The following is a 12,626-nucleotide window of genomic DNA, read 5'->3' as shown; positions in this document are numbered from 1 at the left end:
CACCAGCATATGACACAGCGCTCTTAATTTCATTCAGCTGTTTATTGTCAAAGCGAGGTTGTTCGTAGCAGCCTAGTTGGTAACAATGTTTTGGCGGACTTCGTTGTAAATATCCGGCGTTGTGCCGAAAAACAGCCACCCGCGTGAAATGTCACTCCTGACGAGAGCGCCCACACGTCAACGACACCGGCGCGCTGTAGATGGTCCACAGTCACTCCGGAGCACTGATGCGGCCGGTATACGTTGAACAACAGGATATAATGGGAAAGATTGGCTCCGGCGCTAGTTTTTGCCAGACTTGGAACGAAGATGCATTTTGCGCAGTTGGTAACGAGGAATCCGAACTTTTAACAGCACGTCCGCTGCACGCGCGCACGCACGTGCACGCGAGGCGATAAATCGCAGCAGAAAAATTACCGCCTTCATTTTTATATATCGTGCGATAAATGGAATTATTGCATATTGCGACAGGCTTACTGATAACCACAATTAAGATCATTGCTAGGCTAATCGCCGACAACATACACGTATGTATGTAGTGAGAGTGCTATCGCTAAACCATATAAACATTAAAAGCCCTAGCTCCATTGACAAATGACATGAAATACATTAGACTTGACAATGGATGTTAGCAAGAACAAAAGATTTTGAATTGAAAATTTCGTAACTCACCTTTCCAAGCACAAGATAGATTCCTGCCGAATTTTCGTGGATGAGGACCTGTTTCACCCAACCAGCAACGAATTATTTATAAGCCTCCAAGCTCTTAAAGTTTTTCAAACTTTCGTGAGAATAGGCTGATTTTGTGTGGACAAGATAGTTGTAAATATCAGGGTAGCTAGCAGATGTCAGGCAAAGATGGCGCAGACAGCGGGTCGAAAAACATCGATTTAGGCATCAAATATGGATCTGGCGAATGGATAAACTGAAGCTTTTCCACATAACGCCTTTTATGCAACGCATCCAGTGAGTTTACGGCATCCGAAAGCACCGGGTCTTCCATGAAATGCATTATAAATTGCTCGATCAATTGAAACCATTGATAATACAGACACAGAATGACGGACAAGGGGGCGGAACAATACAGCGATCACGTGATTTTGTGACGTCGGTGGGTAGGGTCTATAGGATATTTTGCTCATGTGGGAAACCTAGATGCTAAGAGAGCTGTAGCAATCAACAGTTAAGATTGTTCTCAGCACTTTTATACAAAATTTCTTCAGATCAGTAAGACGTAAGCACATACATATTTTGGACTACAATGCGTGTTTATATGATGGCATTGTTATTTTTGCTTGTTAGCAAAATAAAAAAATAAAAATAAATAAATAAATAAAAATAAATAACACTTGTATTTTTTTGTTTGAGAGCATTAAATGTATTGAATTGAATTGTAAATCGTGTCCCTCGTATCGAAAATTATACCGAACCGTGACTTAACTGTATCGTTGCATCCCTAGCAGGGGTCGCGTTAACCGAATATTTTCCGTCGTTGACCGTTTTTTTTAAAACGGTGACGGAAAAAACTGAAGTCCGTCCGTCATTTTGACAGGTTGCAATTCACACCCCAGACCACAGGGTGGCGAGTGAGCGTATTAATTAGCTATTAATTAGCACATGACGTCAAAACTCCCCCCCCTGACTGGAGCCGCCATATTGTGTGTCAGCTCGTCGTGTTTACACATTACCGCTACGTACATGCCTCCTATTACGGCGTGTTTTTCTGCTCGTTAACATTAATAATCAAAATGGTGAAGGCGTGTGTCGCGGTTGGTTGCAGTAACAGAGAAGATAGACGGAGAGACTTGAAGTTCTACCGTATTCTGAGAGACCCGAAGAGGAGAGCGAGATGGACTGCTGTAATTCGACAAGAAATCTGGGCACCAAACGATCACCACAGACTATGTAGTAGTCATTTTATATCTGGTAAGATGCATTTAATATATATTTAGAAGATTTGGGGCTGACAACCACAATTAAGATCATTGTGTGACGTTGGTGATAGGGGTCTATATAGTTGCCTCTTTTTCTTTGTCCCGTGGTAATTAGGAAAAGAAGAAATGGCAGCCAAAGAAATGAAATGCCACCGAGCTACGTATATTCCATCATTAGCCACCTGACACGTGTTCTTACGACGCCCCGCAGTGGCGTAGGAACCACTTGGAGCGGAAGGAGGATACTAAAAATTCCTTCCTAGAAGCCTGGAAGGAGGTCGGGGGGGACTAATTACAGCCTCGTCTGTGTTTGATCTCACCGCCAGAGCCAGCTGTGCTTTGGCGCACCAGTTGGACCGTCCAGGTGTGACACTCATTCTGAGGAACGTGAGCACTAATTGCTAAACCAGCGCAAGATGTCAACACAAGCCGCAGACTTGTCTACTTCAAACCAAAGTAGAAGAGTTTCTCTATATTTTCAGACATCGTTTCTTGAGACTTTTGTGCACGTCTGCTCATGCTAGACATGTTTGCCATATTTCAGGGTGCTAAGTGAAACTGGCTTTGGGGGCTGAATTTTCAAATGTTCACAATATTAGAAAGACCACCAAAATTAGCATAAAAATGTCCTCTTCAAACCAAAACAGCAGAGTTTTTCTATATTTTCGGTAGGGCTGTCAAACGATTAAAATTTTTAATCGAGTTAATCACAGCTTAAAAATTAATTAATCGTAATTGATCGCAATTAATCGCAATTCAAACTATCTCTAAAATATGCCATATTTTTCTGTAAATTATTGATGGAATGGAAAGATAAGACGGATATATGCATTCGACATACTGTACAATAGTAATGTATTTGTTTATTATAACAATAAATCCACAAGACCGCATTAACATAAACATTCTTTCTGTGAAAGGGATCCACGGATAGAAAGACTTTTAATTCTTAAAAGATAAATACGAGTACAAGTTATAGTAATTTTATATTAAAAGTAAAACCCCTCTGTATGTTTTCGTTTTAATAAAATTTGTAAAATTTTGGGCAACATGAATGTCAATGGTGGCTGCAATTGGTATATCTTCTCTGTGTTATGTTCAATACAGGGCGTTAAGAAAAAGAGAGAGCCACATAGAAAGAGAGGGAAAATGACAGAGCCGGCACTCGAGAGATGGTGCCGGCACTTATCGTTCACTTCAAAGAGCCAGCTCTTTGTACCGGTGTTCACTCCACTTGTGACATTTTGGTATTCTGTGTTATGCTGTTCTATGTTGTGGCACTGTTGGATCCATGCTGCTGTATTGTTATATCTATGTTGCGATTGTCTATGAGCCAGAGGGCCACTGAGGCTTTAAAAAAAAAAAAAAAAAAAAAAAAAAAGAGCGCCGCATTTGTAGCCGGACTGTCGGCATTTAAGTTTGTTGAATGCAATAAATAAAACGTTGAACACGGCACTCGAAGTCTTCTAGTTTTTTCAAGACAAGATAAAACACCACTCACTTGTCTCTGCCTCTTAGCTCACAATATACATTACACGGCGCCATTTTGTTCTGTTTGCGGCAATGCATGAGTAGGTCGTCCCGTGCCTGCGTTAATTGCGTTAAATATTTTAACGTGATTAATTTAAAAAATTAATTACCGCCCGTTAACTCGATAATTTTGACAGCCCTAGTTTTCGGACATGGCTTCTTCAGACTTTTTTGCACGTCTGCTCATGCTAGACATGTCTGCCAAATTTCACGGTGCAAAGTGAAACTGGATTTGAGGGCTGAATTTTCAAATGTTCACAATATTAGAAGGACCACCAAAATGAGCTTAAAAATGTCCTCTTCAAACCAAAACAGCAGAGGTTCTCTATATTTTCGGACATGCCTTCTTGAGACTTTTTTGATGCGTTTGCTCATGCTAGACATGTCTGCCAAATTTCATGTTGCTAAGTGAAACTGGCTTTGGGGGCTGAATTTTCAGATGTTCACAAGATTTGAAGGACCGCCAAAATGAATCCAATGCAGATTCTTGACTCTTGACAAGGCGATGATGCAGGAATTTTGGTTTGGTTCTGTTCCAGTGAGATTTACAAAGATCACTGCCTGAAGAAAACATCAAAATTCCCTCAGTCCTTGATGATGTGGGGCTGCATGTCAGGCAAAGGCACTGAGGAGATGGCTGTGGTTAAATCTTCAATAAATGCACAAGTTTACATTGAAATTTTAGACAGCTTTCTTATCCCTTCAATTGAAAATATGTTTGTCATTTTCCAAGATGACAATGCATCCTGCCACAGAGCTAAAACTGTTAAAGCATTCCTTGAAGAAAGACACATCCAGTCAATGTCATGGCCTGCAAACAGCCCAGATCTCAACCCTATTGAAAACCTAAGGTGGAAATTGGAAAAAAAAAAAGGTCCTCAGCAAGGCTCCAAACTGCAAGGATGATCTGGCAACTGCAACCAAAGAGAGTTGGCACCAAATTGATGAAGAATACTCATCAAGTCCATGCCTCAGAGACTGCAAGCTGTCATAAGAGCTAGAGGTGGTGCTACTAAAAACTAGAGATGTGTTTTGATTGTTATTTCTTTGTTTCTCATGATTCCATATTTTTTTCCTCAGAATGGAGTGATTCCATATATATTTCCCTGCACTTGCTCAATAAAAGTAACATTTACTGAACACCACAATGTTTTTTATTCATTTCTTTTAGTGTTTCTGAATGCTAAAGAGTTGCACTTTTGAACTCAATTCATTATTTTCTCAAGCTTTTTATCTGAATTTGTACTACATGATAAAATTTCAGTGAGTGTTCGTCCAAGACTGGTGATTCCATACTTTTTGTTTGGGGTTGTACTACATAAGTTGGCAAACTGTTCCTTATTCTGATCAATTCAGTCCTACAAGTAACCAAAAGTATCTTTAATCTGCTAAAGTAATCCCTAATGGGTAGCAAAATATTCTTCCAAGTACTCCCTTAAAAGAAACACCCATGACACAAATTGCCCTCTTTGCTTTGACAGGACGTGTTTCGACGACTTGAAGCGGAAAGTAGCGGGCGGGCAAGCGAGCGAGGGTGCTTTTGGGCCGCCCCGTACGCGGCGCTAAGACGCTTAGCTGCTAATCTGCGCTAATTGGATACCGACGGGATGTCGGTCAAGAAGGTCGGAGCCTGACCCGAAAGCACCGACGCCAACAAGGATCCCGTGATTGCCGGCCGTACGCGCTTGCTGGAAAAATCCTCCTTTTTATGCCAATTACAAAACATTCAAAATTAAATATGCGAAAACAGTCCCTTTTTTTGGCCATTAAAAAAACTTAACTTAAAACTTAAAAAAACTAAAAAAAAGTCTCGTCATACAGGTCACGTCCTGTTAATTTTGGTGCATATTCAGATCACTTCCTGTTACTTTTGTGTTATTTCTTGTGTTTTTCAGGGCAATTCCAACCCTCACAGGAGTTAATCACAAGCAGACGTCCGATTCATTTGAAGTGGGAGAACGGCAGTGTGTATGTTTGTTCATTGGGAGCTAGCACTCCCATTTTAAACGGATTGGACGTCTAGCGCTGTCAATGGCAGACAATGTATAACTAGCGATTACTTTGACATTGATGAAATAATCTTTCAAAAATCGGTTGAGAAATAAGCTAGTTAGGACTTAATGCACTGACTTTGATGAGAACGCGACCTCAGGGCGTCTAAATTGGTATGGGTGATGACTCCTCCCACACCAAACGGATTGGATGTCTAGTGCTGTCAATGGCAGATAATGTGTAAAAAGCAGATGCTTAAACATTAATGAAATAATCTTTCAAAAATCGGTTGAAAAATAAGCTAGTTAGCACTTAATGCACTGACTTCGGTGAGAATGCGACCTCAGGCGGCCATGTTGGTCGGGGCAATGACCCTTCCCACAACAAATGATTGGACTTTTAGTGCAGTCAGTGTCAGACAATGTGTGAATAGCAAAGGCTTTGAGATTGATGAAATAATCTTTCAAAAAATCGTTGACAAATAAGCTAGTTAGGATGTAATGTATTAACTTTGAGGGGAACGTGGCTTCAGGGCGGTCATGTTGGTAAAAGCAATGACCCCTCCCACTACAAATGGATTGGACGTCAAGTGCAGTAAATGGCAGACAATGTGTAAATAGCAGATGCTTTGACATTGTTGAAATAATCTTTCAAAAATTGGTTGAGAAATAAGCTAGTTAAGACTTAATTCATTGACTTTCATGAAAATGAGACCTCAGGGCAACCATATTGGTAGGGACAATGACCCCTCCCACACCAAATAGATGTGTAAATAGTGACTGCTATGACATTAATGAAATAATCTTTCAAAAATCGGTTGACAAATAAGCTAGTTAGGATGTAATGCATTAACTTTGAAGGGAAGGCGACCATGTTGGTAGTAGATCAAAAATCAGTTGAGATATAAACTAGTTATGACTTAATGCACTGACATTGATGATAATGCAACCTCAGGGTGGCCATGTTGGTAGGGGCGATGACTCCTCCCACTGCAAACGGCTTGGACATCTAGTGCAGACAATCTGTAAATAGCAGATGCTTTGACTTCCATGAACAAATCTTTCAAAAATCGGTTGAGAAATTGGCCAGTAAGGACTTTATGCACCTACATTGATGAGAACGCGACCTCAAGGCGGCGATGTTGGTAGCAGCGATGACCCCTCCCACTACAAACAGATTGGACGTCTAGTGCCGTCAATGGCAGACAATAAGTAAATAGCAGGTGCTTTGACTTTGAGAGCATAATCTTTAAAAAAAAAAATCAGTGAAGAATTAAGCTACTTTGTTAGGACTTCATGCATTGACTATGATGAGAATGTGACCTCAAGGCGGCCATGTTGGAAGGGGCAATGAAAGCTCTCATGCTTCTGCCATCAATTGAAGTGAGTTTTTCACAACTATATGTCCAAAAAAAAAAAAAAAAGAGTTTATTGCTACCAGCCCCACCCTCCCGGTTCACATGAATTGGACGTCTAGCATTGTCAGTGGCAACCAATGATTTAAAAGGCTATTTTCCTGTGGCGTCAGAATGGAAAATAGACTAAGTTTGAAGAAGGGCGGTGTAAGAAAGCGGCTCGGGGTGGGAGAAAGACACCACACTGGCAAAAGAAGGAAAGCAGATGGAGTGGGAAAGCATGACAGCGGGGGGAAACGTAGACCTCGTGGGTGGGTGACAAATGTTGTGAGAAAGGAATTCAGAAGAAAAATGTTGCAATACTTGTGGATTGTGACAGACTTCCAAAGTACTTTGTCGCTAGCTCATTTTTTGGTTCTCGTTTGCTATTACTGTACTAGCCAGAAAATTTACCAGCTTTTGGAATTATAAAGTAAAAAAAGCTTTGGTGTTTTTTTTTGTTTTTGTTCAACATCAAACATAAAATTGAACAAATTAAATATTTATTTTGTATATAATATAGTTCTTCTTGTTTACCCTTGTTTTCTTTAATATTCAAAGAAAAATAATGAAGATTTCACTGTATTTTGTTTTTCAATTTTTTTATTTTAAGAATGACAGAATATGAAAAACTTTTCTTAAATTATTTCCAATTTTTAGAAATTTATTTAAATAAAATAAAAAACAAGATTTTTCCTTAGTTCATTTTTTCAAATTTAAATAGAATTTTAATTAAAATATATTTTAAGAAAATGATTAGTTTTTAATAGGGCTGTCAAAATTATCGCGTCAACGGGCGGTATTTACTTTTTTAATTAATCACGTTAAAATATTAGACACAATTAACGCACATGCCCCGCTCAGATTAAAATGACAGCAGTGTAATGTCCGCTTGTTACTTGTTTTTTGTTGTTTGGCGCCCTCTGCTGGCGCTTGGGTCCAAATTATTTTATGGGTTTGGGGAGTGAGCATGGTGTAATGACATCAACAATGGCGAGCTACTAGTTTATTTTTTGATTGGAAATTTTACAAATTTTAATAAAACGAAAACTTTAAGAGGGGTTTTAATATAAAATTTCTATAACTTGTACTAACATTCATCACATAACATTCAAGTTTTTCTATCCATCGATCCCTTTAAGAGAATGTTAATAATGTTAATGCCATCTTGTCAATTCATTGTTATAATAAACAAATACAGTACTTATTAGAGGTGTGCAAAATTTCCGATTCTAAGATTACGTATTCGCGATTCGGCCGTGGAAGATTCGAGAACGATTCACAAACATCCAAATTCCGATTATTGAAATATGCGAAGTAAAGCGGAAGTACACAACACTCAGCGCGCCGCGCGGTCTTCAGGACGGAACGGAGCGAGAGTAGCTAAACATCATGCTTCCCATTACCCGGCCCCTCGGTTAATGCCAATGCTCAACTCACGGCTCTAGCTCAACTCACGCAACGAGATAAAAAATACACAACAACATACCTGACTGCTGCCGAAAAGCTGCCACAAAGTACATTCATACAATGTTACGGTGGATATCATTTATATAGGACTAGATGCATTATAGATTTGGTAGTGTTAGCAGCACATCTACAAAAAGCTAGATGCGGGCGGTATAAACGGCCGCCATCTTAAAGCAGTACACTTCCCTGCAAGGCTGTTGTAGCGAACCTTCCAAGCAAACCTAATTAACTTTTTATCTAAAATACTCCTAAATCAGTAAAATATTGACTTGAATCTATCTTTAAAATAGTTTTAAAACTTTCACAAGTCGAAAGTAGACAAAAGGGAAATTATGGAATAACGGGAGCAATTTTAACAAATTTAACGGTTGATTCACAACATTAAATTAATTGAATGTAGTTTAAAGCTGTTGATACAGAATGGGGACTGGAGTTTTTTATTTAATGTTATTTTTGTATATTTGTTTACTACTATATGTTAACTTGATACTGAAATAGTAGTGTGGTTTAGCCTGAGAGTATTTTTGAACAATTTTGGAACTAATGTACAAAACATTAAAAAAAATTTAAAAAATTTAAAAAAAAGGAGGGGGGTGCATCAATAATCGTTTCATAATCGAATCGGAGCCTCTGAATCGTAATCGTAATCGAATCGTTAGGTGCCCAAAGATTCCCAGCTCTAGTACTTATGTACCGTATGTTGAATGTATATATCCGTCTTGTGTCTTATCTTTTCAATCCAAAAATAATTTACAGAAAAATATGGCATATTTTATAGATGGTTTGAAATGCAATTACGATTAATTTCTAAGCTGTTATCAACTCGATTAAAAATTTTAATCGTTTGAAAGCCCTAGTTTTTAATCTTAATAATCAGAATAAAATAATCATGAAATATTTAAACGTTGTTAAAAGATTTTCTATTTTAAAAACACGGAAATTTTTTAAAAATCATCAAAAAAATATTATCTAAAATATTCAAAGCAAAATACTAAAACTTAATATTGCATTAATTTTCCATTTTTAATTTAATTGTAAGTTCAAATCTTACTATTAAGTATATTTTACCTTTTTTTTTTTTAAATTAAAAATGTTAAATTTCTTACATAATAAAAAAGTAAAAATAATAAATTTTATTTCACTCCAAACGTTTAGTTGCATAAAAAACTAAGGTTTTCGACCAAAAATAAATAAAAATAAATCCCTCATCCATTTCCACTTAAAGTTACAAAAGTTAAAATGTATCTCGTCCCACATTTTTGATCCAATTCAACTCATTTAAACATAAAAAAAAAAAAAAAAAAAAAAAAAAAAAAAGAGTTAAGGAAATCAAGACGCACAAATGGTGTCTATGGTTTTTGCCAAAAATGTATGGCTTCACCAAAATATGACAAAAACATCCTAATATTTCCATTGGGGGGGGAAATATCAAAAGGAAGTGACCTGAAATGCCCTAAAATAAAACAATGTCCCTTAATGCGCAGAAAGTGAGCCCGAAACGGCCCAAGATCAACAGGAAATGATTCAAAATGTACAGGAAGTTACTCCGAAATGACTCACAACTTGTGGAAAGTGAGATAAAATCAATAGGAGGCGATCCATAGGTACTGACCTCATAGGACCAGACGCACTGTACCCCGGCGAAGCGTCGCACGCAGCGGCCCACCTCCACGTCCTCGTGCGCGGTGTGCATCTGGCGCAGGCAGCGGCGTAGGTGCGGCGCCACGCGGCGGAGGACCTCGCGGCTCATGACAACGCCGGGCCCGCCCATGCAGAAGTTCTGGCCGGGCTCCAGCGCCAGCTTGCCCAGCTCGTCGCGGGCGCCCATGCCGGTCTGTCCCAGGAATACGGGGGCGCTGCTGTTCAACCCCCGCAGGAAGCTCTCCAGACGCTCGCCCTTGACATAGACGTCGTCATCAGCCCGCATGAACCACTCGAAGCGTTCCAGGTAGTGGTCGTGCATGTATTTGAGCATCATGAAAGACTTCTTCTGAGGAGGGTAGGAGTCGTCCACGCCGCTTAGCGCCACCACCGGGACGCCCGTCGCCGCCGCGTCAGAGCCCTCGCTGGAGAAGAACTCCACGCGGCCAGGGATGCTTCGGGCCCATGTTCTTCAAAATGACACAAAAATGAGAAACGGCGCAAGAATCCGCTTTTCATCTTGAAAAAAAAAAAAACAGACTGCCACAGATCGTCATTCTGCCGGCAATTTCGATGAGTTTGTCAATGGTAGACAGCCTTCGATAGCAGCCGATTAGTTCGTAGGAAATGCTGTATTTAGGGGGGGGGGGGCTAAAGGAAGTGACCCAAAACCAATAGCAAGTGACCTGTAAATGCTCCAAAATCAAAAGGAAGTGACATGGATAAGTTTGCCGACCAGAGCGAACAAGATAGATAGCGACATGGGCAGGGTTTGCGTCGAAGTCACGAGGCAGCGGCTGCAGCCACAATCCATTTTGTTTAGGAGAATTAGCTAAATTTAAACCGAGGCTGACAGACTTTTCATTGTTTTGTTGCTCACATGCTTATGCACACACATGCATAACTATTTTTTTTAACTGTCCCGTTCAGCTGCTTTGACACGGAAAACAGGAAACAGAGGGTCCTTATGGTCTAAACAATTTTAATGTATCACATGGGAGTATGATATACTCCCACTGCGATTATTCATTGTGTTTTGTTTATTAGTAGACAGCAGCGAGCAGGAAGGGGTAATGGGGGGACAGCAAGGAAAATAGAAGAGACAGAAGAGAAGAACAAACAACAACAATAAATACATTGAACACATACACAACAGATGAATATAGTGGTGCTATCTTTAGCTAATTGTACTTCCTGTGAACACCATGTTGGAGCATGACCGAGGAGAAAGTGGAGGGGGGTGAGTCAGAAAGATGTGATGGGTGGAGTGTACATAAATCAGCAATGTGAGGTGTAGAACCCAGTAGGCATGTGCCGATTACCAGTTTCTAGGTATACCTTGGTATGAAAACGTCACGGTTTCAAAACCACAAGCATTTTCTGTCATACCGTCCTTAAGGTATTAGCTATTTTTTTATGTCCCAAAAATGCATGGAGAAATCCCTCGCTTGCAGCTGTTGCTCAGTGCCAGTGAGTCAGCTGTGCTGCACGATGGCCGGAGGAGGTGAAACTCCTGAACGTTTTCCCCCCCATCGAAGAAAACCAAATCCATGATTTTGGAATATTTTGGCAACAGAAATGTTACAGAAGGCCGCGGCTGAGAGGAGGGCCAACTGACATGTAAAACATAATTGCGGAGGGTGGCTGCCGAGGAGGCAATACATCCAATATGTTTTCACATTTATACAAAATTAAAGGCTAGTAAACACTGTCATAAATGTTTTCCACCAGCTACGAGAGTTAACTCCAGCGTGCTTGGTGTGTCTAGTAGTGGTAAAATGTGGTGTTTTATACTCTTTCGCCACTGTCTGTGTTAAGAAAGTGTGTGTATAATGTAAACATGATACGAGTCATACACACCTACTTTTTATGGAAAATAATTCAATTATTTTTGTTCTGATGGTAATAATGTTGAGCTGTGGGTTTAGGCTTACTTAAAGGACTGCATTTATTTTCATTTTAGATTTTTTTTTTTTTTAACATTATACTTATGTTCCAATTTCCTAATATGTTTTGAAAAATAAAAATCCCGTTCAATGGGAATTTTTTTTTTTTTTTTTGTTTAATTTTGTATTATTTTTATTTTATTATCATAAACCCAGATATTTCCAAGTAACACATTTTAGAGCTGCAATTGCAATATTGTGAAACCGTGATATTTTGGCTTGAGGTTATCATACCGACAGAATATAATACCGCACATGCCTAGAACCCAGTAATACGTGAATCACTAGTACGTGTGGATATGTTGACATCCTATTCTATCCTCCCTGATCGCCAATCCTGGCACCGACATTCTCTCTACTTAAAGTGTATGTCAACACCTGGGGAAATGCTAATATTCCATCATTTATCCATAAACGAATGCCTTTTGGATTCATATCATGTCACTTCGTGTAATTACACACATCGCAACACCAAGAAAGTAAGAGAAATTTGGGTCAATTTCAAGCTAAAGAGACCCGCCTCCGAGATCCCGGAAATCTGGCAGATTGTGGGCGTGACATCAAAACAAGGAAACAACCGGCTCAGTGCTTTAGTACTGAATGGCGGCGATGATGGCGGACAATTACGTTTCTAGTTGCAGCGATGAATCCGACGTAGCGAACATTCTTCTAATGGTGAAGAGGAGAGTTATGAACCTTTCTTTGGTGTTTTGGGTTATC

At 39.5% G+C, this 12,626-nt stretch overlaps 1 protein-coding gene across 3 annotated transcripts in view; it reads right to left on the bottom strand.

The window, feature by feature from the left end:
* LOC130911289 (chondroitin sulfate synthase 1-like) overlaps positions 1 to 12,626 on the bottom strand; it is a 58,071-nt gene that overhangs the window by 23,664 nt on the left and 21,781 nt on the right. For all 3 annotated transcript variants that reach the window (XM_057829153.1, XM_057829155.1, XM_057829154.1), the window contains exon 2: positions 9,932 to 10,430. In XM_057829153.1, the coding sequence (XP_057685136.1) occupies positions 9,932 to 10,430 (499 nt within the window). The remainder of the gene's footprint in view (positions 1 to 9,931; positions 10,431 to 12,626) is intronic.

This window comes from Corythoichthys intestinalis, unplaced genomic scaffold (genome assembly GCF_030265065.1).
Source record: "Corythoichthys intestinalis isolate RoL2023-P3 unplaced genomic scaffold, ASM3026506v1 HiC_scaffold_24, whole genome shotgun sequence".
Taxonomy (NCBI): domain Eukaryota; kingdom Metazoa; phylum Chordata; class Actinopteri; order Syngnathiformes; family Syngnathidae; genus Corythoichthys; species Corythoichthys intestinalis.
Note: the sequence above shows the minus strand (reverse complement) of the source record. Positions and strands in the feature narration are given on the sequence as shown.